This window comes from Hyperolius riggenbachi, chromosome 11 (genome assembly GCF_040937935.1).
Source record: "Hyperolius riggenbachi isolate aHypRig1 chromosome 11, aHypRig1.pri, whole genome shotgun sequence".
Classification (NCBI taxonomy): Eukaryota; Metazoa; Chordata; class Amphibia; order Anura; family Hyperoliidae; genus Hyperolius; species Hyperolius riggenbachi.
Genome location: NC_090656.1, coordinates 41368920 through 41396111, shown reverse-complemented (window position 1 = coordinate 41396111; position 27192 = coordinate 41368920). Strand labels below are relative to the sequence as shown.

The following is a 27192-nucleotide window of genomic DNA, read 5'->3' as shown; positions in this document are numbered from 1 at the left end:
ATCGGTGAGAGTATATTATTGTACATTGGCCCTGCTCTATGCAAATGGGATGTGGAATGAAGCACTGATACAACTGAACTGATATATTTAAATCCTGGATTGTGCAGAAGCAATTTGTATATTAGAGTCCAGCATTAGAGGACATTGATAAGATAGGACTTGTACTATCTATGTTATTAGGTGGGGACGTTTCATAAAAGCCTTACCTGTCATATTACATATACTGTATATCTGTGCCACATAGTGGGAGCGCTGTACGCACACAAAAAGGCCATTTATTTAGGGAGGTGATACCCCCCCAGCGTACATAGCGATCTACTAGGGTGGAGTCCCATTGTTCTATTCGCTAAGGTTTTTAAGAGTATAAAGAGGAGCGCCTATACTACACAGGCATTGAATGGAAAGTAGACTGCCTATCCACTTGGTCTACTGGATAGCATACTGGTAAGGCTGTTGCCTTTTGATGTAGGATTTAAACCTTTCATGAGGGTTTGTATTCTTGCTCAAACCAGTATGTATAACAGCAAGGAGTCTTTGGACAAGGCTCCCTAATGATCCTGGCCGCCCATGGAGCACGTCATAATTGGCTGCAGCTCTGAAGTGCTTTGAGTCTGCCTGGAGAAAAGCGCAATATAAATGTTCTGTGTCTTGTCTTTATCCATTGAAATGAATAAAGACGTTGCCTGCTTTCTATTCCACTAGTGACTGTAGTGAGCTGTGGGGCTGAACTTAACAAGACTTGGTCCTTGCTTTTCAAATACTTCAACCTCCAAAGCCTCAGAGTGCAGACAAGATTGAGCAAATACCAGTGTCTGCGGAAGTACTGTAAAGCTGAAGGGTCTTTTTTTTGAGTAATCGTACTCTTTAAGTTTAGTTAATCTATATGTGTGTGGCTAGCGGTAGTCTGTTGTGTGACATGGTCCTTAGTTCCCTGAGCAGGGACTGATGTTGATGGGTTACTCTGCAAAGAGTAGTAAAATACATAAGCCATCATATCTGTACGATTTATCATGTTTCTCTTTGTATGATGCTGCACAGGTGTCACTGGTGGTGGATTGGAAGAAGTAAGAGTCAACTCCCCAAGAAATAAGGAGCAGAGAAGACAATTACAAGCCATGAACCAACAGCTGAGCAGCAGGAATGAGGAGCTGGCCACTCAGCTGGAGGACACGAAGCAGCAGATGAAGGCAATGCGGCTGAAGATGAAGAATCTGAAAAATGACAAGAAGGAGCTGGAAGAGGCTTTGCAGAATCCTCACACAGGAGGTAGTTTCTGTTGTTTTTGTCAATACAAAAATAAATTTTATGAGTGGAATGAATGGCAATACATAGTGGTTATTGACCTCATTATATTTCATATCAAATGTGTTATGTATACGTGATTGATTTAGCTTCAATTTATAATACTGTACTTGCACAGAATTCTAAGTTCCGAAACCATCCCCCTGAGCCCCTCCGCTTGCCACATACATTCAGTCACAGAAGCGCTGACTGCATTGAATGGAGTGGAGCCAGTTTGACCTGTCACCGGTGGCCACACATTCCCACCCCCCCCTCCTTTTCGTTTCTGGCTAGTGGGGTATTGGTTGTCATGTGGGTTCTAGCTATGGGGGGTATCGAGTGTCATGCGGGTGTTGAATGCAGGTACTTAGTGCTATGTGAAATTTGGGTGCGTGTACTGGATATCATATAGGTGCTGGATGCAGGTACTGGGTGTGACAGAAGTATGAATACTTACTGCCACGCTTGTACTTGGCTCTGGCTATGGGTGAGCTTTGGGTGTGACACATGACGTTGGTTTTAAATGCAGATACTTTTGGGTGCAGGTACTGGTTAAATGGGTGCTTGGTACAGATGGTGGGTGTCATGTGGAGGCTGTATGCAGGTGTGAGTACTGGGTGCAATGTCAGGCCTGGTTGCAGGTACTTGGTGTCATTGCAAGTGTGAGTCCTCGGTGCCAGCTATGGGGGAGGGGAAGAGATGTGGGTGGATGTTGGGAGATGTAGAGGTCAGTGTGGGTCTGCAGGCAGGGGAAGTTATTGGTGGTGCTGGGGGAGAGAAAGGTCAGTGTAGGTGCTGGGGAGGTCACTATGGATGCTGCTGGGGGAGAGAAAGGTCAGTGTAGGTGCTGGGGGAGGGAAAGGTCAGTATGGGTGCTGGGGAGGCAGGATCACTTCAGAGCTAATGCTGGGGAGGGAGAGGTCAGTATGGGTCCTAGGTGGAGGAAGAGGTCACTATGGGTGCAAAGCTGAGGGAGAGTTCACTGTGGGTGCAAGGTTGAGGGAGAAGTCGCTGCTGTCAGGTAGACACCATCTTACTTGCTCCCACACAGCTAGGGGGATCATTACACTAGGATTCCTGTATAGGACCTCTTTATTCCAGTGTCCCAGATGGGGAGAGGAGCTTCCTGCGGATGGTGGGTGGATCCTCCTGGCTGCAGTTGGTGGAGCTTATATCTGGCCCCTTCCAGACGGAAGGATTAAGATGCCCATACACGAATATGGGCAGATTCGACCAAGAGACAAATTTATCTCTAATCGAATCTGATTAGAGATAAATATGTCTGTAATCGAAACTGCCCATACGCTACAGGCCGATTCCCGTCCGATTTCAGCATGAAATCATCCAGGAATCGGCTGAGCCGCCGCTGCCCCCAAAATGTATAATTGTATGTAAATTATGCAGTGCATTTATACATTACCTGTCCTAAAGCGGCTCACCGGGTCCATCCGTCCATCTCACCGGGTAAGCCGCATGCATGCTAGCGGCGCATAGCATCTGACGTCAGTCGCTATGCGCCTTCGTGACGTCAGAGCGCCGCCAGCGTGTATGTGGAACCCGGCGAGATGGACGGAAACCGCGTGGAGGCCGACACCGGACAGGTAATGTATAAATGCACTACACACTGCATACATTTATACATTGCGGCGGCAGCTGCGGGGGTTTCGTCGTCTCGGCGCTCGTTCGCAATTCGGCTGCCGTACCGCCGCGCACCCGACCAACAAACCTCGGCCCGCAATTTTCCATCAAGCGCGATCGACTGTGCGGCCAATTTCTGTCCCGAAATTGGTCGCTTTGTCGGTCGGGTATGCACTTGGCAGCACCAATTATTATAATCGAATTGGATGGTCGGTTGGTTGGTTGGTCGCCTAGTGTATGGCCCCCTTTAGGTATAACTCTTATCACACTCTCCAGCAGCCAGGAGCGCTCTTGTGTCGTTGTGCACATGCGCAGAGCATGCCTGGCCATGCGTGCCTGTGCACTACTGCCCAAACCGGGCGACCTGGACTGAGCTGTGGCGGGGATTTAGGGTAACTAGGTGGGGTACTGGGGGAGCAGTGGACATGAGGACTGCATCCAATACATTCCTGCTCCCCCAGTTTTTAATAACCCTGTCGGCTCTGGTATCCTTTAATAGCAATATTTATTTTAAGCGGAATTGACTTTCTGGCTGTACACTTTGGCATCATTTGTAGATGTGTATTGTGGTTCATGTTGCTATTTATGCCTGCATATATTCATCATTGTGTATGGCACTTTTCATTATAGAGTGCTGTCTCCTTCACTAGCAGTATTAAATGACTTTCTATGCAGTTCATTATTAATTAGGCAATTAGAAATCCCTTAATTAGAATCATCCATCACATTTTTGCACCTTCATTTTTATCTCCTAGCTAAATGCTGTTTTCTGGGCAGGCCTGTTAACTGTGATCATCTATCTTTGGGGTCATTTGCTGGGTGACTTAAGTCTGTTTATAAAAAGTGCAAATGTCAGATTCATTCAATATTCAATCTTGACTTGTCATTATTGACCACATTCATTAAGCTCTGCAGAACATGTCGTTTCTCTTTTAGAAGACCATTGAAACCTCTTTTTGCATGGTCCAGTCGGCCATCTAGGCCATCTCGCACCCGGCTTGAATGCACTTTCATTTTTAGATGTTTCTGGCGGGCTGTCGTAGACTGCGTGAGCCATGCTCCTCTACCTACGAGACCTGGTGCTTCCCGGCAGGCTGTATTTGCGATGCCTGGTGCCTTGAATGCTCATTGGCTGGGTGACGTAAGAGGCAGGACTATCTGTTCTGAATACTGTGGGAGGCAGAGTGTTATTTATCACTCTGTGGGTTGCCCTTCTTTTTTGCCCTAGAAGTTTTCCTTGTGCACTGATCTTGGTTTTGTTAGCACTGTATTGCGTTGGAGGTCTAATCCACTTACTCAGTGTTTTGAAATACAGCTGCTAATAACCAACAACACTTATTTATTTGTTTTTTATGTATATATCTCAGTGCTGCAGCGTGCTTTGTGTTGGCCAATGTGGTGTGCCCCTAAACTGAAAAACACAATTTTCTGACTGATGAACAGGCTTGTGATTAACTGTGATCTATATGATACGGGGTCTTTTTCTTTTTTGATATATCATTGTTAGTGACCTTTACTCCTGCAAATATCCCCCATATATTGGGCATTATCAATTGACCTTTTGGATATATGTTGCTTTTTTACTTTTTTATGTCAGCCTGGCAGCTAACTCTGACAGCTACCCTGTGCTGTGAAATCTGTCCAGCAAAAGTCCATGCAAAGTGGTCCACTGCACAAAGTAAAGACTGAACTCTTGAGCCAGTATAGGCACTACAAGGTATGCATACTATGATATCTGCAATACGCGACAAAGGGAGAAAGGGAACCAGGCACCAGCAGATTGCAAACCACCAATTTATTTCATCCCATCCAATGACAGATACAAAGCACCAGCTGTCTGATGCTTTGTGTCATTGGGAGGGATGAAATAAATTGGTGGTTTGCAGTGTGCTGGTGCCTGGTTCCCTTTCTCCCTCTGTCGCACATTGGATATTCTCTACCGAAGGCGCAGGGAGCGATTACCAAGGACCCCTCCAAGAGTCTGACCATTATAGCATTTGGTGCCAATTTATTCCTATTGCTCTACTGGATGTATATATCTGCAATACCCCTCGATTACCCCCCCCCCTTTACCTTTCACAGCAATAACATCTATATGAAATGCAATTAACACCCCCGTTCGGAACACAATAACCACCAAATTTCCCCGTCTACAAGATTTGTCCATATTTATAATATGAATTGTAGAATTGAGAAGATTGTATAACCTTAACCTGTTACTGCACCAGTGGCAGTATATCTACGCCCCCTGGGACTTCACCTAAAATCTCAGGGGCGTAGATAATAGTCTATGAGTTTCTATGTGCTTCGCCTATACCTCCTGTCAGACCACTGATTGGTGAATGGCAACATGTTCCCAAAAGCCAATCAAAATGCCTGATTCATGAATGGACTGATTCATGGGTGGATGGACTCGGAAGCTTCAAGGACCGCTAAAGACACAAAAGGGACTAACCAGATGCCGATAGTGTAGTATGTATTATATAAGGGAGAGAAATGGCAAATGGAGTAGAATCTTGTTATAGTAAACCTCTGACTATAGTAAACTCGGTGTCCAGGTCCCAGCAACTGTGCCCGTATAAATATACAGTGGATGACCAATTCTGATATAGTAAACTACTCCTGGCCCCTTGAAGTGTACGATAAAGGATTCTACTGTAATTGCTCCTTCTCTGCGCAATTACTTCTGTAGTAAGGTGGGAGTTTTTTGACAGTCTGTACTGCAAACAGTACTGTTCCTATGTTGCATAGAAGTGCAAATAAAAAAAAATGGCTGGCTGCAAATTGAAACAATAGATTTTATTTATCACAAAATTTAAAATACAAAAATACTTGTACAGCATTATGCTTATGATAATTTTATGACACAAGTAAAATTTCTCTTTAGGGGTGGTCAGTGCTAAATAGATCGTGGATGTGAGTTCCAGTGGGCAGAAGAGTCTAGGGAGAAATCCTGAAAGCAGGCATTGAAGAGATGAGAAGAAAAATTAGCATCCAGAGTATAGATTAAAGCTGTGTACACATGCTAGATGGTTCTCGGCTGAGGCTTCCAGTTAGGGCTTCATCTACCAAGAATCTAGCATGTATACAGAGGCCTCGATGCATCGGCAGGGCATATGGCATGCTGGATAATATTTTCCTCGTGCAGGCAAAGGTTGTTCTGCTCTTTACCTTTCCTGCTCTGTTGTGCACAATGCAGTTATTGCGTTACCCCCTCCATAGCAGTAGAACATGTCGCTAGGCTAGCAATGTGGCTGTGCAGAACTGTGCTTTCGGCGATGTGAGCGGGAGTGAGGACGTGCGCTGCCAGGGCAGTGCAGGCACAGTGGCTTGCGACATTAAATTAGCAGAAACCGGAAGTGAGCCACGGCGTGGGAACGGAGGATTGTTTTGTCCCGGCGCGGGCACAGGAAATCTACGGGAGACCGGTAGAAGCCCCAGGTAAGTTAAACTCTTTTAGGGGCTTGCAGTGCTATTTTAAAAGGCATCAGGTCCCAATTCCTGCGGGCAACAGTAATTGATAGTAATTGTGAATGTGTACGTACCTTACGTTTTTAAGATGGAGGGGGGATGGTCAGACCCGGAAGGCAGGGCGCACAGATTTTCAGTAGGCTTCATGGTAAAATTCTATTAATAATATGTGTAATCTGTGTGTAGTGTGTGGTGGGATTCAATCAGATAATCTCTCTCTGCTCAGATAATGATCTGATATGGATCTATCTGATGGCCACATCAACCAGTATAAGTTCAGCTTTATGCCTAGTACACACCATACAATTTTCTGTTAAGGTGCGTACACACGCACGACAGCAGCCAACGACGGGTCCGTCGGCACCTCCCGCTGGGCTGCTTTTCAGCAGACTGTAGCGCGTGTGTACGCACTGTCGGCGGACTGATATGGATATTCCTGAATGATCCGCCCGGCTGATCGTTCAGGAACAGCCTTATCAGTCCGCCGACAGTGCGTACACACACACTACAGTCTGCTGAAAACCCGCCTGGCGGGAGGTGCCGACGGACCTGTCGCTGGCTGCTGTCGTATGTGTGTACCATACAATTTTCTGTTAGATTTTTCTATTAGATTATTTTCTGTAGAGACTGGTCATTATCTCTGGTGCATTGTCTTCTGATTATCTCCTGCTGAATAGAACAATGCCTAATTGCTAGGCAGATAGATGATTAGATAGATGATTTCCAACATGTTGGAAATTATCTATCTGGCAGGTAAATCTAACAGAAAATTCAATTGTATGGTGTGTACCTAGCATTACTTTCTAGCCACGTTTAGCAGTGGTTACCTGATTTCACCAGAGACTTGTTTTTTGACAAGACTCAAGTGTTTTTGATCTTATATGGCTTCTCGCTTCCCAACTAGAGAACTACATTTCTGACCAGTTAGTGAGTGATGTTTTCTAATACTAAAAGTCATAATACTGTATAGAAGATTCAGGTAAGGCTGCCATACACTGCATTAGACCATCAGATTGAATGAAAACGTAGACCATGGTGATTGATTTTTTTTTAAAACAAAGAAAGGTTTTATTGGTCAAAACAGGTATAACACGGTATACAGTATACAATGCAATGGATGTATTCACATTACAGATACATAGCAAAACGAACACAAGCGAGTATTGCATGAATGTCCAGAAGCTTATATAAACAAGTTATGAAGATGCATAGTTGCTGAAAATGGTGATTCATTTTTAATTAACATCTCAACCAAACATGCATTGGAAATGGCTGGTCTTTTGTCAGATTAATGCTGCTGCAGTGTGTACTATTATTATTATTCTTATTCTTCTTATTATTATTAATATATCTCCAACATTATCACTGTACATAGTATAAAACAAATAGTGGGTAGCTAAATAAAAAATAGCTAGATGTTCTTGCAAGAAAAAGACTAATTCTTAACCTTTTTCCAGCCATTTTTTTTTTTTACATGAACTGTGTCGCCACATTCTTTTGGGCCTCCCCAGCCTGCCAGTGTGCCCCCTCCTGCCTAATGCAGAGTGGCGCAGAGGACGTTTTTATTCACCTGATCTGGACGCAGGAATGGCTCTACTCTTAGCGTGTTATAGCCTGCTGCTGCAGCCCTGCCCGAGTTATCATACGCGAGATAACTCATTCAGTGCTGTCTTGGGCATTGTACAGTTGTACATGTTACTGTGTACATTTCAGCAATGTGTATAGTAAGGACATAAGCAGTGTATAGACTGTGCTGTCTGACATTCCCACTTATGTTCACAAATTAGCTGCGCTCATAAAAGTCCCAACAACCTCTTCTTATACACAGCTGGTATGCAGGATTACAATCTACTTCCACACAGGGAGGCTGCAATGCCCACTTCAGTGAGAGGCCACCACCACACCCCACGCAGTGGCCACTCACCGCTATGTAATGACCCTCAGTCAAGTGGGTCTTCAGCGCTTATGGGGTCATCTGGCCGCCCCCTGCCATTCACTGGAAATTCCTACTCCTAAATTCCAAGCTGCGGTTGCTGGTCTTTAGCACCTCAAAAAAGACATACCAGAGCTCCCATAGCGTAAAATTGTAAAATAACTTTAATTATAAGAAGATTGCACACTTACAAGCCAAGCTGTGGTAGTTCACATAGAGTTTTTATGGGCTCCACCCCGAACGTTGGCCGCCGGGTCGGCTTGCTGCGCTGTCTTGCCTCCCACTGCTTGCCACATCTGTCCCCACGCTTGCTAGTTTGTAGGCCGCGTACGCTGAAGACCCACTTGACTGAGGGTCATTACATAGCGGTGAGTGGCCACTGCGTGGGGTGTGGTCGTGGTTTCTTACTGAAGTGGGCATTGCAGCCTCCCTGTGTGGAAGTGGATTGTAATCCTGCATACCAGCTGTGCATAAGAAGAGGGCGTTGGGACTTTTATGAGCGCAGCTAATTTGTGAATTATCTGAATTGTGAAATTATATAGCAGCGCACCACCGATTGTTTACATCACCCTTTATTTTTATATCAGCGCAGTGTTTTGTGTTTTTATATTCCCACGTTTGTGTTAGTGCGGCATTGTGTTCTTGGAATGCACTGAATGCAATTTTTGTCTACTGTGCCACAGTGCTTCAGTTCAGAGCAACGCAGGTGCTGTAGAATGCTGAATAACGCATGGTGTTGTATTTTGGGCACGATTCCATAACTGGAAATCTAACAGAAGTGTATAGGCTTGTTTAATGCAGTATTGGACCACCTAAAGAAAATGTTTCCATTGATTGAGATCTGTGTAGCATCACTTCTTTTACAGTGTACTTTAGTATCGTCGCTGGAATACATGCATTCATATGCTGGATACCATATGGTTTCAGCACTCTGTAACTCCTTGTTTCATTCGCAGCAGAGACTGCAGAGCTGGTCACCCTCCAACAACAAGCGCAGGAACTGGTAGATGAGAACGACTCTTTGAAGATGGTGATCCACCGTCTGAATGTTGAGCTGAGCCGCTATCAGACAAAGTTCCGGCCTTTGTCCAAGGAAGAGGTACAGTTTGCTACCGGAAATTGTTTCTTGACGTTTTAAAAGATGCTTTAAAAAGGTCTCTAGATCAGTAAAAGAAATATAATGTTTTATTGAGTTAACTTTTTTTTATTGGGTTTTATAATACATCCCATTACTACAGAGTTGGGAACTAACTTCTAAAACAGATGTGCATATACATACGTGCCTGCAGTCTTTCACTGATTGGAAATGCATCAAATCACCTTGACAGAAAATAGAACTCACAAAAGAAGTAAAAGAGCCCAATACGGTGTAGTATGTCAAAAAATAGAATGTACTGCAAAATAAGAGGGTCACTCACAAACCAGGGTTGCTATGCAGCAACCACCTTCAGAGTGTGTGTGGAAAGCCCGCACTTGGTTAACTACTGGTATCTCTAAGATGTGGTCTCTCCCTCTAAAATATAGAGACTGCTGTCTCTGCCCTCCTCAGGAAGGTGACTTGTGGTGCAGGAGGTTGAGAGGAGTCCAAAAACATCTAAAAATGTAACAAACCTCATGTAGAAGACCTCCGCAAAGTGCTGAGTGGAACACATGCTGCTTTCTAGGCTGGCTTATGGTCTGGTACAGCCCCACTAAGTACAAGTAAATACATCCGCCTGCCTCCACTGCTCACTCCAAAATGCATGCAAATGCATTTTTTACACAGTGCTGCATTACCGGTTGGTGTAAATTGCACTGTGTCTGAATAAAGACTCTTGAGTAGTTGTAGGCAGGGCCGGCCCGCTCATGAGGCGGGGTGAAACTTTTGCCTCAGGCGGCAAAATTCCAGGGGCGGCACCCGCCCGTCCGTGGGTGCGGGGAGCCGGCCGCCCAGCTGGAGGGGTAGCTGGCAGGACGGGGGTATTGGGCCTAGCGGCGGGGAGGGGGGTCGTACCCCCCCTCCCTCGCTTGGGTCCCCCGTGCTCCGCTCCCCTCCAGCCTTAAATACAAGCAGCCGCTATGTGTAAGAGGCACGGGCGGGTAGGACTCACCTCTTCCTCGTTCCAAGCGTGCGCTCCACTGACGTCACTTCCTGCAACGCTGCAGGAAGTGACGTCAGTGGAGCGCACGCTTGGAACGAGGAAGAGGTGAGTCCTACCCGCCCGTGCCTCTTACACATAGCGGCTGCTTGTATTTAAGGCTGGAGGGTAGCGCAGTTCGGGGGACCCAGGCGAGGGAGGGGGGGGTACGACCCCCTCCCCGCCGCTAGGCCCAATACCCCCGTCCTGCCAGCTACCCCTCCAGCTCGGCGGCCCCCCAGAGCGCGCCCCCCAGGCGGCAAATAGTCTAGGGCCGGCCCTGGTTGTAGGGAAGGGGAAATGTAAAATCTGCAAAGAAATCAAGGAAATCGCAGTTCCTAGCCAGTTACTTGAAGTATGACACAAATATTAACCCACAAATGTTAGTTTTCCCTTAAATCACCTTCCCAGAGATGTTCATAGTCTCCCGGGTCCTTGTTTTCAGCAGCCTTTAGGCTGGGTGCACACTTAGTAGTGCGGGAAACATTGCATTTTTATGCATATGCGTTTGTGCGTTTGTATTGCATTTTCCATGCGTTTCCATTTTTGTTTCCGCACTTGCGTTTATATTGAGTTTTGCGTCCGTTTTTACACGTTTGCGGTTCGCATATACAAAACGCATATGTGTTTTCCATGCGGTTTTTCTATTGCATTTTATGCAAATTACTAGGAAGACAACAGGAAGCGGAAATACATCATAAAACATAGTTAAAAAAAAAAACATATAAAAACGCATAAAAAACTCATACAGAATGGATTACATTGCGTCACCATTGACTCTAATTATGTGCGTTATTAACCTATTTTGGTTCCTGGACGTAGAAACTACGTCCAGGAACCATGCGCGCTACCGCGCGCTCCCGGCCGCGGATTCGGTAGCCAGGCAATCAGTGAATCGGGCTACGGTGCCCGATCACTGATTCCTCTCCCCCGCTGAAAAAGCGACAGCTTCTCTCGGAAGCTGCGCCTTTTCTGGCTGTTCCCTCCCCGATGCGTCACTCTAAGCGTGTGTTACGCTTAGAGTAACATCATGTAAACAAACTCATGGTAAGTAATACTACAACTGAAAATAAAAAAAAAAAAAAAAAAAAAATCAACACACATTTACATTGCAAACCTATTGTTTACCTCCCACCCTCCCAAAACTACCCAAATAAAATGTTTACTATAAAAAAAACAAAAAACATTACAATAAAAAAAAACATGTAAATATTTACCTAAGGGTCTAAACTTTTTAAATATCAATGTAAAGATGAAATATTTCTATATTTTTTTTATTTTAAACTTGTAAATAGTGATAGATGCAAAACGGAAAAAATGCACCTCTATTTCCAAATAAAATATTGTCGCCATACATTGTGATAGGGACATAATTTTAACGGTGTAATAACCGGGACATATGGGCAAATACAATACGTGAGTTTTAATTATGGAGGCATGTATTATTTTAAAACTATAATGGCTGAAAACTGAGAAATAATGAATTTTTCCATTTTTTTCTTATTCTTCCTGTTAAAATGCATTTACAGTAAAGTGGCTCTTAGCAAAATGTACCCCCCAAAGAAAGCCTAATTGGTGGCGGAAAAAACAAGATATAGATCAGTTCATTGTGATAAGTAGTGATAAAGTTATAGGCTAATGAATGGGAGGTGAACATTTCTCACGTGAAAACGACGGAACCTGAATGGGTTAATGCCTTTTTGAAAAATATGCAACAAAACTAGCGTTTATAAAAATGCATATTATAAAACACATACTAAAAAAAAAGCCTAGATGCATTTTGTATTTGTTGATACGGCCCATTGACTAACATTGTACTCAAAAACACTGCGTTTTTCGCAACGTTAGCATTTCTGCTGAGTGTGTACCCAGCCTGAATCTTCTGACTCAATCCAGGCGACTAGAAGGGGCCATCTCATAAATGAGGGAATGTGAATTAGTGCGCTGGGTAACTCCACATACCCAGCGCACAAAAACAAGCTCATCTGAACTGGGAATGCACAAATTCTTGGACCCCTTATGCCCAGTCAAAGGAAACGCTTGAACATGGTGATGGTTAAAAGTGGGTAAAAAGGCCCATTTCCACTGCATGTGCTTGTCATTGTGGTCAGCGTTTGACCAACAGTAACACTAACTTGCTACAGTCAGACACAAATGGGAATAATAGACCCAGGTTTTTTTATAACTTGCATGAAGTATGACTGAAAATATAAATACACAGTGGTACCTTGTCAGGAAGAGAGTAAGTAAGTCAAAGACCCTTGTATAGCTGGATGGACTGTCACTAAAATATAAGAACACCATCTGCAGTTATTTTATTCATTATTTTTTTTATTATTTTTTTTTTAAACAGTGCACAAACATAATTTACAAAACTGACTACAATAATACCCATTGACACACAGCAAAAAGCAATGAAGTTATAGTAGCACGTTATGCAGTGGGCAGAGAAAACCACCAGCAGTGCTGCTTAATACTTGGTGTTCTATAATGCAGTACCAGCCAAGACATTGTGATAGCCTATTGAGATTCACAAACTTCCACTGATTATTGTTACACCTCTTTTGATGATCCTTTCAAATAACATGGAGTGGCTTTTGGACTCTGGTCCAGAGAACAGTAGTGGGCTGTGGTATGTGTCATGTGGTCTACAGCCATGAGATGTTTGGTCTCCTTTCTAAGTGAAATGAGGGTTCACTGTAGATAACAAAAAAATTGTACTCCCTTTTAGATACACTTTTTTTTTATTCAAACATTAAGTGCAAATTGTTTTATTATTGTTCTTATATCTACATCTATGTTTATATGTCAACAACATACATATTATGCAGTGCCGTACTTTCAAAAATCAGTGAATATAACACACACACGAGTCGAACATTCACCAAAACATGATGTTTCGAGAGGAGTTCCCTGCCCAAAAAGGCTTACTATGTGAAGAGCAGTAGCTTAAGGTACAATAGGTCAGGGACATGACAGCAGCTGGAAGTGGTGGAAGTTAGTTGCTAGGCAATGCATTAGAATAGAGCAGTGTTTCTCAAACCTGTCCTCGTGACTCCCTAACGGTGCATGTTTTGCAGGCAACCTCACTTATGCACAGGTGGGGTAATTAATGTCTCAGCTACATGGAATCCACCTAGATGAGACACTATTTACCTCACCTGTGCATAAGTAAGACTGCCTGCAGAACATGCACCGTTGGGGAGTCACGAGGACAGGTCTGAGAAACACAGGTCTGAGAAACACTGGAATAGAGGTTTCAACTTATGTTGAGGGCAAGTCTAAGAGAAGAAGAAGAGAATTCTCAGGAAATGGCAGTAAAGATGGTCTAGCCGTGTCTTACAAGGTTGGTAATGGCCATTATGGACAGGTAAGGGATGCCAACAGGGCTTCTGCCAAGTTTCCGAATTTTAGTTTAGGTCATCAGAGCAGGATGAACACTCTGGAGATGGAACAGACACTTGGCAAGTATTTCATGATGGAGCGCAAAGAGACTACATCATTGGATTAAAGAGGACTGGGGAGCAACAAGAGCTTTCATGAGGGGTGGGGGGACTTGTTCCCTCCCTCCCTCCAGATTTTTAGGTTTTTTAATATTTGCTTGAAATAGTTACTTGCATTTTATTGTCAGGTTGAAGAAAGGTATGAAAGAGAGTTGAAGCATATGAGAAGTGATCTCAAGGATAAATGGGTCCTGCACATTATATTATAGAATTTGAGTTGTGCACACACACATGAAGACTGATGCCCACAGGGATCAGGCTTCTTTGCTTGGGCGACAGTTCATGGCTAAGTGCTGCATAGATATTCGACAGCGTGGCGCAACATGGAGCGGCTTCCAACGGGAGAGATAAGGAGAACAGTGCATTCAGCCAAGGTGATCCAGCACTCTCAAAGATGCATCGGGGAGGCTGTACACGTTAGAGTCTCAAGAGTTGGCCCTGACCAGCCCTTAGCTTAGAGCTATCTGTCGTGTCTCCGTATGTACGAGGCATGTCACCTGGCAGAAATTGCGACTCAATCCCTCAGGTGACATTGCCTGATCGAACCTGTACAGATGCATCGCTAGCCGAGATACACATTCTAAATTCTCAGCCGAGGCGGTCGTTATTGGTCCCTTTAGCCTAGTTTCCTCTACCATGTGTATGCGGCTCTAGAAATTGATAAATGCAGTCCTCCACATTTTGTCTTGGAGTAAAGTAGCCAACGGACTAAATAGATGTAACCCTTTAGCAACCAATTTATTTAGAGGTTTTCAAGTGCTCCAGGCCAATTTATTTTAGCACTTTTTTATTTGTTACATTTTCTTTCTTCTAATTAGTACTGCTGTAATGTGTATGTATGACCACTTGTCACTAGTGGGCAGTGTGAGACAACAACCGAGGACTTCTGCTTTCAGTTTCTATATTTTCTGCTTGCAGAAAGAGATCAAAGCATTCCAAGAATTTACAGCACAATGAGTTATGCCGACTGAGGTCAAAGGCATGGCACTTATCTCAAACAAGATAACTATTGAAGCGGCTAATGGGTTAAGGACCATGATTTAACCATGTTCAATTAAATCATTTGAAAGCATTTACCAGAGAGTCACCATTTTTGGTAATTCCACCCTTTCAGTATTAAAACTTCCAGTACAAATCTCATATTCCTTCACTTCTATACTATGATGCATATACCTTAGACTTACAGTCAAAGTGTAATTCTACTGGAAGAAAACCATTTTCTGCCCCAATAACTTCCTCTGCAGCCGCTTATGTCTTCCAGCCAGCTCTGAGCATTTGTTTAAAATCACATCACTTTATTTGTTAGCACATCTGTAACGGTGATGTTTACCCTTCACTTGCTTTCCATTGTTGCATGTTTGTTACTTAGTCCTGCCTGGTAATTAGTGTTGCGGTCTATGGCCATAAATAATGCAGATTTTCTGTGTTCTAAAGGCAACGTGATCTCAGTTCACAGGAACAAGGGACAGGCAGCAGGAGAGAGCCACATCTTTGCTGTTTCCAGGATCGCAGTTCTAACAATTCCCCTAAGCTTTAGCCGCTGCGTTTAAATTGCACCTATCACTTTTACCAAACAATGAAGTAAAGCTCAGGCTTGTGAAATAAAGGATTCTTGGTTTCCATTACTCCGCACGCGCGCACGCAAGCCCACACACCAGGAAACTGTGTTCACCCTGGAACCAAGAAATGTAAATGTACAGAGACCTTTCTATAACTGCCTTATAAATGAGTGCTAAATATTGTTCCCATCACATCTTGACACCAGACTGTTTCAGCTGTAACTCACAATTATGGTCGGCTGTAACTCACAATTATGTGTTAAAGAGAGATTGGTTTCTGCATTACTACATACAGCACCTATACAGGGAGACAAACAGGTAGTGTGACTTCTGCTTTCCAACATGTCCGCATACCCTGTGGAGATGTAATCTCCACAGGGTATGGGGCGTCTCTAAAGTACTGTATATTTGTATACATACAGTCTACAGTCATTTAGGCAGCTTGCTTGCCATGGGATGCAGCACATGCCAAGCCTAACCCCTTTTTCCTGCAATTCCCTTTTGTCAATGTCTTCAGCATAGTAGAGTCATGGCCAAAAGTTTTGAGGATGGCACAAATATTGTTTTTTTTTTACAAAGTTTGCTGCTTCGTTTTATGATGACAATGCTCCAGAATGTTTTGAAGCGTGATCACATGGGTCGCAAAGTCCTCCTTTGCCATGGAAATGAACTTCATCTCCCCCAAAAAGACATTTCCACTGCATTTCAGCCCTGTTGCAAAAGGAAATGCTGAGATCGTTTCAGTAATCTTCCCATTAGCACAGTTGAGTATTGATGAGCACAAGGCTGGAGATCTGCTAATTGAGTTAGAATAGCAGACTGGATACTTTAAAAAGTAAGTGATGCTTGACATCGTTCTTCCCCTGTTAACCATGGTTACATGCAGTCATCATTGTGTTGCATAAAATATTGTTTCTACTAAGATTGCACCTAAATCAACCATTTATTGGATCATCAAGAATTTCGAGAAGAGAGGTTAAATTGTTGTGAAGAAGGCTTCAGGGCACCCAAGAAAGTCCAGAAAGGGCCAAAACTCTCTTCTAAAGATGATTCAAATGTGGGATCGGGATGCCTCCAGTGCAGAGCTTGCTCAGGAATGGTAGTAGCCAGGTGTGAGTGCATCTGTATGCACAGTGAGGTGAAGAAGACCTTTGGAGGATGACCTGGAGATAAGGACCGCAAAGAAGCCACTTCTCTCAAAGAAAAACATCAGGACCAGGCTAATATTCTGCAAAAACTACAGGGATTGGTCGTCTTAGGGCTGAGGTAAATTCACATTCTATGATGAAGGCCCTATCTAAATGTTTGGGATATCTGGCAAGATGACTGTCCACAGAAGAACAGGTGAGTGCTACCATCAGCCCTGTCTCATGCCACACATAAATGGACTTATGTCCATTTATGTGTTGGACTGCTTCTCATGCAAGACCCTTGCTCACAATTTTGCCTAAGAACACAGCCCTGAAAAAAATTGGAACCAAATCATCATCCGACAGCAACTTCTTCCAACCAGCCAAGAATAGTTTGAAGAACGATGCCTTTTCCAGCACAATGCAGCACCGTGCCATAAGGCCAAAGTGATAATTAAGTGGCTTGAGGGAACAAAACGTAAACATTTTCATGGCAAGGAAACTCCCCTGACCTTTATTCACTTGAGAACTTGTCAATCCTCAAGAGGCGGGTGGACAAACAAAACCCACAAAAACCCTCCAAGCATTGATAATGAAAGAATGGGTTGCCACTAGTTAGTATTTGGGCCAGAAGTTGATTGACAGCATGTCAGGGTGAATTGTAGAGGTTTTGAAAAAAAAAATGTCCAACATTGCAAATGTGGACTCTATGTAAACTTAATGTAATTATCATTAAAAGCCTTTGAAACATGGGAAATGCTTATAGTTCTACTTCAATACAACTGACAGTTTTGTGCATTGTTGATTTTGTATTGTCTAGTTCAGGGGTCTGCAATCCGCGGCTCCGGAGCCGCATGCGGCTCTTTTTCACCTTCACCGCGGCTCCGGTGTCAGTGGCTGCGGCGCGCGTGACGTGTGCTGTCGCTGGCCGGCAGCCTATCAGAGAGGCGGCCGGACCAGTGCAGTGCAGGGCTTCGGGCGGCCATTTTCCCGTAACCCTGCAGTGTAATGCAGGCAGGACGTGACGTCGGGAAGGAAGAGGATCGTGGGAGTTGCGTGCCACAAGGTCGGGTACCGGAGGTCAGGACAGGAGGAGATCGTGACAGGAGGTCTTCTGACTAGGTGAGTAAATGTTTTTTTCCTTTCAGATCTGCTGAAGGATTGTGCATATGGGGGTCAGATCTGCTGAAGGATTGTGCATATGGGGGTCATATCTGCTGAAGGATTGTGCATATGGGGGTCATATCTGCTAACGATTTGTGCATATGGGGGTCATATCTGCTGAAGGATTGTGCAAATGGGGGTTATATCTGCTAACGATTTGTGCATATGGGGGTCATATCTGCTAACGATTTGTTTTATAATGGTTTTGCGGCTCCCAGTTTTTTTCTCTTTTCGGAAACGGGTCCAAGTGGCTCTTTATGTCTTAAAGGTTGCAGACCCCTGGTCTAGTTTGTGGCATTTGCTGAGCTGTCCTGTGTGAATATCCCATACAGTTTGGTTAGACTGAAAGCAGCTTGAGCTTTTCAAGAATTAAAATCAAACTTTGATTGACTGTGATACCTTTGTCAGATTTTGCAAATATTACAAAAGTTTGGTATTTCCCCAATGATTAATGAAAGTGATTGAAAACTGGAATAAATAGGTCTATAAATCAAGAAACTGACTAGCTATCCTACACCATTCAATTTTCTTAAAAAATGATCAGAAAGATCAGCCACTCTCGGTCAACTTATATAGATAAAAATGGGAAATTCTCTAAGATTCCTTACTTGAATAAAGTAAAAACATTACATTTTTCTGTACACCTGATTGGCTTTATGGAATTCCTGTAAAATCAAATCTTTTTACGGTGTTGTGTGTGGCCTCCTTCAGGGCCATTCCACTATGAAACTCGCAATCTCTTTGTGCTGTGATTGCGATTTGCACTAGTTTAAAGCCCACGTTTGCTGTGCTTACAGGAGTGATCAGTGGGCATGATTGCAGTCCCTGATGCAGGAAGTTTTTCTTCATAAATAGGCAAGTGCACAACCAATCACATTGCACCATATTTGGAATGGGCTTTGAATGCACTCGCGTTTAATTCAACCAATTGAAAACGCAGGAGACGCAGCGGACACTAGGTGTAAAACAGATTGCACTACTCTGTACAGGGCACCATGATTACAATGTCAATCACGATGCCCTTCTGACCAGCAAAATGCATGTGCTTTGAAAATTGAAGCGCATGCAGTGTGGAAAGTCCCTAAAAGGAAAGAGGAGAAGTTGGATGACACCTGCTTACACTTAAGTTTTCACCCAAAACATTCATCAGCAATTATTTTGAGCAATGAAACTTTGCCATGCATGTATACACAATGTATGCTGTGTATTCTGTGCATGTATCTTGTTTATACAGGTAAGTGGTTTGTATTAAATACTATAGTGCCAGAGGAGAGGCAGGTGCTAAAGAGGAATACATACAAATAAGGAGTACATTTCTCTCAGAGTAAAATGAGCCATACATTACTTTTCTCCTATGTTGCTGTCACTTACAGTAGGTAGTAGAAATCTGACATTACCGACAGGTTTTGGGGTAGTCCATCTCTTCATGGGGGATTTTAGGCATGGCCTATAGTCTTTATAAAAACATTCCCTGAAAATGATTAATATGAAGATGTTGGCCAGCCTCCCTGCTCGCTGCACACTATTTTGGCAGTTGGACGGAGCAACTGTCATTTATTAAGTGTTTTTAAAAATCAAGAAAACCCTGAGAACCCACCTATGAGAAGATAGGCTAGTCCAAAACCTGTCAGTAATGTCAGTTTTCTACTACTTACTGTAAGTGCCAGCAACATAGGAAAAAAAGTAATTTATGGCTCATTTTACTCTGGGAGAAATGTACTTTTTATTTGTATGTGCTTTAAATTTTAAGATTTTCGCGACAGTTCCTCTTAAATAAATCAATTATAATATGAATCTTTGCCCCCCCTCCCCCCCCCCCCCCCCAAGCTGGGTATGGAAAGTGCGTGCATCTTCTCCAAATTGCCTTCTAATTCTTTGTGACAGCACATCCCACACTGTTCATTCCTGCTCTGAACCAGTCAGTCTTTTCACCACAAGAACGAGCTGTGAACTGGAGCTCCAGTGCATCGAAAAGTCTAGTTTTTTTTTTACGTATATATTAGTCATAGCTGGAGAAAGGAAAGCAGTGAAGCGCTTAGCGTAATCACAGGCGATAAATAAGTTAATATTCCTTTGTAAAGAGCAGGAGTAAGCCTGGCTTGTTTCCATGCCAGATAATGGCAGCTCCTTCGTTCAGAACACAGACAAGACTTAAGAACAACCTGTTCCTCTCAGATGAAATGGAATGTAGACAAAGCAAAGCAGTCTTCTTTGTGACTATTCTGTGTTGTTATCACCTCTCTGACTTCACTTTTATTTTACAGCTTTCATCTTTTGTGAAAAAGAACATAATAATTGAGCACACATAGCTGACGGTGCACAAAGAGAATCCGTTAGTTCTCTGTTTACAGAATAGGTTTACGTCTGTAGCAGACATCCTGAAATTATCTACCATCTCAGAAACGTCGCTGGAGTCATTTTCTCCCGGTCACCAGGGACAAGTCGCCAAGACACTGCAGTGACATTTTGCAGTGTCATTGGTTTGACTCTTTACACATTGATAGTTACAGTATATGTGACTTTTTCAGAGAAAAAAATAAAAAATGTATGTAAAAGTATGCCTGGTACACACCATGCAATTTTCATTTCGGATTTTACTTCCAATCAAGCAAATCATTGTACTTGACAAATAAATATATAGCCTATTGATTGCCGGTGACCGCAAAATTGATCTCTTACATGATCGAAAGCAGATCAGACAGGCTGGAAAGTATTGAGCAAAATAACAGCCATCGATCCATATGTATGCACGATTGTGGAAGCATTTTTCGTCTCGATTCATTTTTGATTAATAATTGAAAAAATAATTGGAAAAATGATCAAAATTGTGTGTATGCTACATTTTTATTTGGGGGTCGTGTTAGTTGAATTATTTAGGATCATCCTGCCTATTATGTTATTTGATGTTTATGCAGCCTGCGGGCTCACATTATTTTAGTGAACATGTTGCCCAATTATTTATTTTGGAGTTACAGTGACCAGTTTTGATTGGTGGTCATGTTGCTTAAAGAGAACCTGTACTGAGTAAAAATATTTAAAATAAACACGAGGTAACTTCAAATGAACATTACACAGTTACCATGCCATCAGTTCCTCTCAGAAACTCACCATTTTCTTCTGACAATGATCCCTTCCAGTTCTGACAACATTTTGTCAGATCTGAAATATATCAGTTGCTGTCAGTAAAATATCAGTTGCTGTCTGTCACAGCTTATAGGAAAACTGATGTACCAGGTAATGTCCATGTTTCCCTACGGCTCAAGTGGGCAATGTTACAGTTTAACTGTGTGCTGACCAGGAAGCTGTTATGGGTAATGGCCATTTTCAAAATGGAGGACGGAAAATTCCCTTGATCACAGTGAACAAACAGGACGCGGGACAGGAGAAAGACACTGAGGCGTAGACTACGTGGAATGTAAGTATGACTTGTGGATGCTTATTTTGACTTTCAATTTTCAGTTCAGGTTTTCTTTAAGTGTTATTTATGGTCTTCCTGGCTAATTGTTTATGGGGGGGGGGGGGGGCGGGGTTGCTGCTTTATTTGAGGGCCTAGGCTACCTAATTACTTTATATGGATAGTGTGTTACCTAGTAACTTTATTGGAGGACATGCTTGTACTGCCTAAACCACCTCCAAGTACAAGAGTGTCTAGCATTTAAGATTATAGCTCCAGTTATGGCCCCCTCGCCATTGAATATTCCTATTATTGCTGCACTAGCCGCATCCCACTCCATCATATGGGGCTGCATAAATATCTACTTTCTAATTTCTACTTTTTTTCAAACACATAGGAACATGTGTACTTTCTTTATTCCATCTTCATTACAATATTCATTTTGAATTATTTATTCTAGAGTTTGAAGATTGGAGGATTACCACCCAAAGGCCCTCCACCACCATGGCTGGTAAGATAAAAAAACAAAACAGTAGATTGCCAACATTTTTTTTTTATTTTTTGGGGGAGAAGATTTAGCACTTGGATCAGGTCATGCATGTTTGGCTGAGCATCATGTATTGTCCTCTGAAGAGGGGAGGGAGTGGGAGGCTGGATATACTGTCCTATGTCATATTCTAGCACAGTCTTAGGGGGTCCATTAATTGTACAATCTTACCAGATCTATGTAGGAGAAGACTAAATTGAGCAAATACACTTTGAATGGATACTTTATGTAGTCCATGATATTGCACAGAAGTGGTAAGATTGTATAATCAAGATTGTATAATTGATGGGCAGTTTAGGGGAGGAGCTCTTTTATAGAAAGACTACAAGTAATAATCTATAATGAATTTCACGGGCTAATGAGGAACATGCTGGTGGAGAGGCCCAATGCAGTTCTGGTAGGCAGGGGAAGTTCCCTATAGTCCAGGTACATACTGCCACCAACAGTGGAAAGAAGGCATTGTATCACTTCTGGCAATAATATTTAAAGGGCAAGAGCATTGTTGTAGTGTAATAACACATACTGTACATAATGGGGTTGACCATACAAATACAGCCGCTGCCGGTTGGGATAGGGAGCATCCTACTGGAGATGATTAAATACTTGCCACCATCCAACAGCCCACTTCTTTTACATACAAACCTGACTTACGGGTAGGTTCGTTTGATATAAAATTTTCATTTAAAAGTTGCATGAGCGGAAAAAAAAATGCTGATCTACTTTTCTGGAGCTTCCTCCAGCCCCTTGCAGTCTGTGTCCCTCGCTGCAGGTTCACCGGCAGCCACTGTTCTGCGGTCCCGTACGTAGAGACAGCACACACCTGGCTTTCGGGGCTACACCCACGTGGCTGGGAGTTCTCTGCGCAGGCACAGTACTACAAGCACGCTCCCAGCCACGTGAGCACATCCCCAAGTGACGCGTGCACGCACTCGCGCATGTGCAGAAGCCACTGACCTGGCCGGGTCAGTGACCGCTATGGAGGGGACCTGATTTTTGTTACTTCCTGTCTAGACAGAGATAGCGGCAAATAAAAACATTTTTTTGTAGGGGGAGAAAGATTTAGAACACCCAGTTAGTTTTTATTGCCTGCCCTCGGTTCCTGTCCCAGAGATTACCCATTTTATACTAAGAGCCAAAAAGCTTTGTTTAGGTCCCTGAAACAGGAAGCAAGAGAAAATCTCTCTAGTAGTGCTACAGCGAGCAGTAACATCCCAAATAATTTTAACCCCTTTCCACTCTATTTAAAACTAGTATACAGTTTTTGCTGGTGGTTTTATTTCATACAGTATTTTCTCTAGTAATTATGTTGAGGGATTTGTCAGATGAAATATGTCATGAGCCTCTGCAGACACCTATTCACCTGAGCTCCTGTCACTGAGATGTTATTATGTTGTGCAGCTGGATATGAAATACTTGTCACCACTGCTGCTGGCATATGAAGACAGACTAATGGAAAAAGACAACCTGATCCTGTCATTTGAGGTAAGCTGTCATTCCTCTGCTCATAAATAATCAAAAAAAAAAAAGGAAATTACACTGCAACTAGCGGGAATTAAAGCGTACCAAAAGTTAAGAAAATAAAACCATTAGAGAACAGCTCTGTGCGGCCAGGATCGGTGGGTGGTAGGGTTAATAAATCACCCACTCGCCCGTAAATCATTAGACTTGTGAATCTCCACCCTACCTCAGCAAAACTGCCATGGCAGTTTTTTCTAAAGTGCCTCTAAGCTCTGTGGACATCCCCACCTGTGTTGCTGCTCCCAGCTCAGTAGCCACTAAATAAGCCATGGATGCTAAGATGGGGGGGCAGGTTGTCTACACTGGTGGGGGTGGCCGCAGAGCTTTGGAGCACTTTAGAGTGAATAAAAAAAAAAAAAAGCCGGGGAGGGGCAGAGTTTTTGACATCTAATTGTTTATAAGCGAGCTGTTGAGTTATTAACACTACCACATGCCGATCATGGCAGAGCAGACACAGAGCCTTAGATTATAGCCTCTGTCACACACATACCGTATATACACAAATACAAGTTCACCTCGTGTATAAGTCGACTCCAGTATTCAACCCTCGCAAGCTGGATTTTTTATTGACTCAAGTATAAGTCTACCCAGCAAAGTTAATGGCTGCATTTGGGGCTAAGGAGGGGTTATTGCATACAGTTTTGCAGCCAATAATCTTTTCCTGTGCCTTAACTGCAGCCAATAACTCCTCCAGGCCAACAAATGCTGTTGCAATTATTCACTCCTTTATGCAGCCCAGTATTTCCCCCTTGCCCCTTTCCTTGTAAATTGTTGTGGCCAAGACTTTCAGACTTGTGTTTTCTTGGCATTTCCTTTATCAAGAAAGTGTCACTTACCACAGGGTTAATTGCTGCAAATGGGAATGTCACTATTAGTACACACATTACTCAGTGTTGCCAGTGACTCAGACCTAAGTTTTTAGACTTATACTCGAGTATATACAGTATGTTTCACTCTTGGTCTTCTTTAAAGGGAACCTAAACTGAGATGGATTTTTCCTTTTAATATAATATCCATTGCCTTACTCTCCTGCTGATCCTGTGTCTCTAAGGGCTGGTGCACACCAGAGCGGTTCTGGAGCGTTTTTTAAAACACTTGAAGGGGGAAATCTGCTTGGCTAATGAAAGTGAATGGGATGGTGCACACCAGAGCAGTTCATTTTTTCCACAAACGCAAAAACTCGGGGGGGCTGCAGCATTTTTTAGATTTCTGAGGAGTTTCTGCCTCAATGTTAAAGTATAGGAAAGTGGAAAACCGCTCTAAAAAACGCTACATCAGAGCGGCTTTCCCGGCGTTTTTGTTACAGAAGCTGTTCAGTAACCGCTATTACTGTAACAATATTTGTAATCTGCTACACAAAAAACGCTAGGCATGTTTAGAAAACGTCTCTAAACATGCCTAGAATCCCCCCGCAGATCGTTTTGCAGATCTGCTAGAGGTTTTTGGTGTGCACTGGGCCTAATACTTTTAGCAACAGTCCCTCAACAAGCATGAAGATCAGGTGCTCTGACTGAAGTCAGACTGGATTAGCTGCCTGCTTGTTTCAGGTGTGTGATTCAGCCACTACTGCCGCCAAAGAGATCAGCAGGACTGACCAGCAACTGGTATTGTTTAAAAGGAAACATCCATATCCCTCTTAGTTAAGGTTCCCTTTAAGGCTATCGTCAGCAAAATTGCTGGTTCATAAAGGTAATTATATGTAAAAAACTAAGCTGTGCCAGGCACTGTCTGTACTTAAAGCGGATCTGAGATGAAAAACTAACTATAAACAAGTAACTTGTTTATATATCTTATCTAAAGTTTAGATAGTTCACACATCAAATCTAGCTGCAAACAGCTTCAATAGAATATGATAATCTCTTCCTGTGATACAATAGGTGCGTACACACGCACTACTAAAGAGAAGGACGGATCGTTCAGAAACAGCTTTATCAGTCTGCAGACAGACTGTACACATGCACTACTGTCGGGAGAACGACCGCCCAGTGGGAGGGTCTGGCGGACCCGTCGTTCTCTTTAGTGGTGCGTGTGTACGCACCTAATGACAGCAGCCATGTTGTATGTAAACATTACAAACTGGCAAGCTTATCTCTATCTTCTGTGAAAAAAACCTAATCCTCCCTCATCCCCTCTGCCTCTGAAATCTCTGGCTAGTAATACCTCCCCCTCCTCCTGCCCAGACTGAGCTCCCATGAGCCCTTGCTACTGCAAAGGCTCTCTGAACAACTGTGGGCGAGGTTTGTTTAGTTTATAGGGAATTAGAGTATTAAAACAAAGTATTTGGCTTGTGGAATGCCCTATAAACAATAGGAAAGGAACACAATTATGCAATGAGTAAAAGTTCATCTCGGAACTCTCCACTTTAAGAAAAAAAGTCAGATAAACAATGTAGTCCAGCATAAAGTAAAATGACAGTGATTACAATGTTTTAACTTGCACATTATTTTGCAGCACAATAAGAGGAGGAACATTAAAGAGGAACCTGCACAGAGACATTTTTTTTTTTTTTTTTTTTTGCAATATTACTTTATAAATGATTTAGTCAGTGTTTGCCCATTGTAAAATCCTTCCTCACTCTGATTTCCATTCTGACATTTATCACATCTTTACTTCTGTCAGGTGCATCTCTGTGGAATGATTGGTTACTCTGTGTTCCAAAGCAAGTACAAATAATATCCGGACTCCCAGAATGCTCTAGGAGGAGAATTCCACATATCTAAACAGCCTAGGCTAAGCATCACTGGGAGGGCAGGGGTACATGCCTAGATAAATAGATTACTATTTATTTATAAAGCACCAACATATTCCATGGCGCTGTAAAAAATTGGAAAACAAACAAGTCTTACATAATGATACAGGCAATGATATACTTCAAATATGAACTGGTACAAAATACAGAACTGGTGGTAACAATGACAAATGTAGCATGATTAATACAATGTATAACAGAGTGCAAGCTATTAACTAAATACAATTCCAAGACACAAAAGGGTGAGAGAGCCCTGCCCTTGTGAGCTTACAATCTAAAGGAATGTGGGGAAACAAGGTGGGGAAGTATACAGTATACATACAGGCAGTGCATGATTAGGCTATTTAGTAAGGAGTAAAACTAGGCGTGAGGTTGAAAAGTGAATGGCCTAAGTTAGAGCATATGCTTGTTGGAAAAGGTGAGTTTTGAGGGAGCGTTTAAAGATTGCAAAGGTGGGAGAGTGACGGATGTGCTGTGGAAGGGCATTCCAGAGGAGGGGTGAGGCACTTGAGAAGTCTTGTATACATGAATGTGAGGAGGTAATTCTAGAATAGGATAAAATAAGCACATGTGCAGATCTGAGATTGCGGTTGGGTTGGTATCTGGAAACTAGTGAGGAGATGTACAAAGGAGAGAGTTTGTGGAGAGCTCTGTAGGTTAGGGTTAAAGGTGCGTACACAAGCACTACGATCGCTAACGACGGGTCCGTCAGACCCTCCCGCTGGGTGCAGTTTTAGCCGAAAGTAGTGCGTGTGTACGCGCTGTCGGCGGACTGATAAGGCTGTTTGCGGATCATTCTGAAACAGCGTTGTTAGTCTGCAGACAGCGCGTACACGCACTACTGTTGGCTGAATGTCCGCCCAGCAGGAGGGTCTGAAGGACCCGTCGTTGCCGCATGTAGTGTGTGTGTGTACGCACCTTAAGAGTTTGAACTGGATCCTGTGGTTGATAGATAGATAGATAGATAGATAGATAGATAGATAGATAGATAGATAGATAGATAGATAGATAGATAAAGTGCTTCTGATGCTGAAACCAGGATAATTAATGTGAAAGTGGGTATCCTAAATAATTGACTGCAGTCTACAATGTGTCACTGTAAAGCCTCTTTCAGTAAACAGAGTGAGATTGACAGCTTTGGCTTTCCTATGTACCGGGCTTCTTTCTTTACTTGACTATAGTTTTACT

General features: G+C 43.1%; 1 protein-coding gene across 6 annotated transcripts in view; it reads left to right on the top strand.

Annotated features, from left to right (window-relative positions):
• CEP89 (centrosomal protein 89) overlaps window positions 1-27192 on the top strand; it is a 363467-nt gene that overhangs the window by 40508 nt on the left and 295767 nt on the right. For 4 of the 6 annotated variants that reach the window (XM_068259610.1, XM_068259608.1, XM_068259612.1 and 1 more), the window contains 4 exons: window positions 1039-1266; window positions 9280-9422; window positions 21651-21701; window positions 23136-23219. In XM_068259610.1, coding sequence (XP_068115711.1) covers window positions 1039-1266; window positions 9280-9422; window positions 21651-21701; window positions 23136-23219 — 506 coding nt within the window. The remainder of the gene's footprint in view (window positions 1-1038; window positions 1267-9279; window positions 9423-21650; window positions 21702-23135; window positions 23220-27192) is intronic. The other 2 variants (XM_068259609.1, XM_068259614.1) reach the window with 1 other exon arrangement.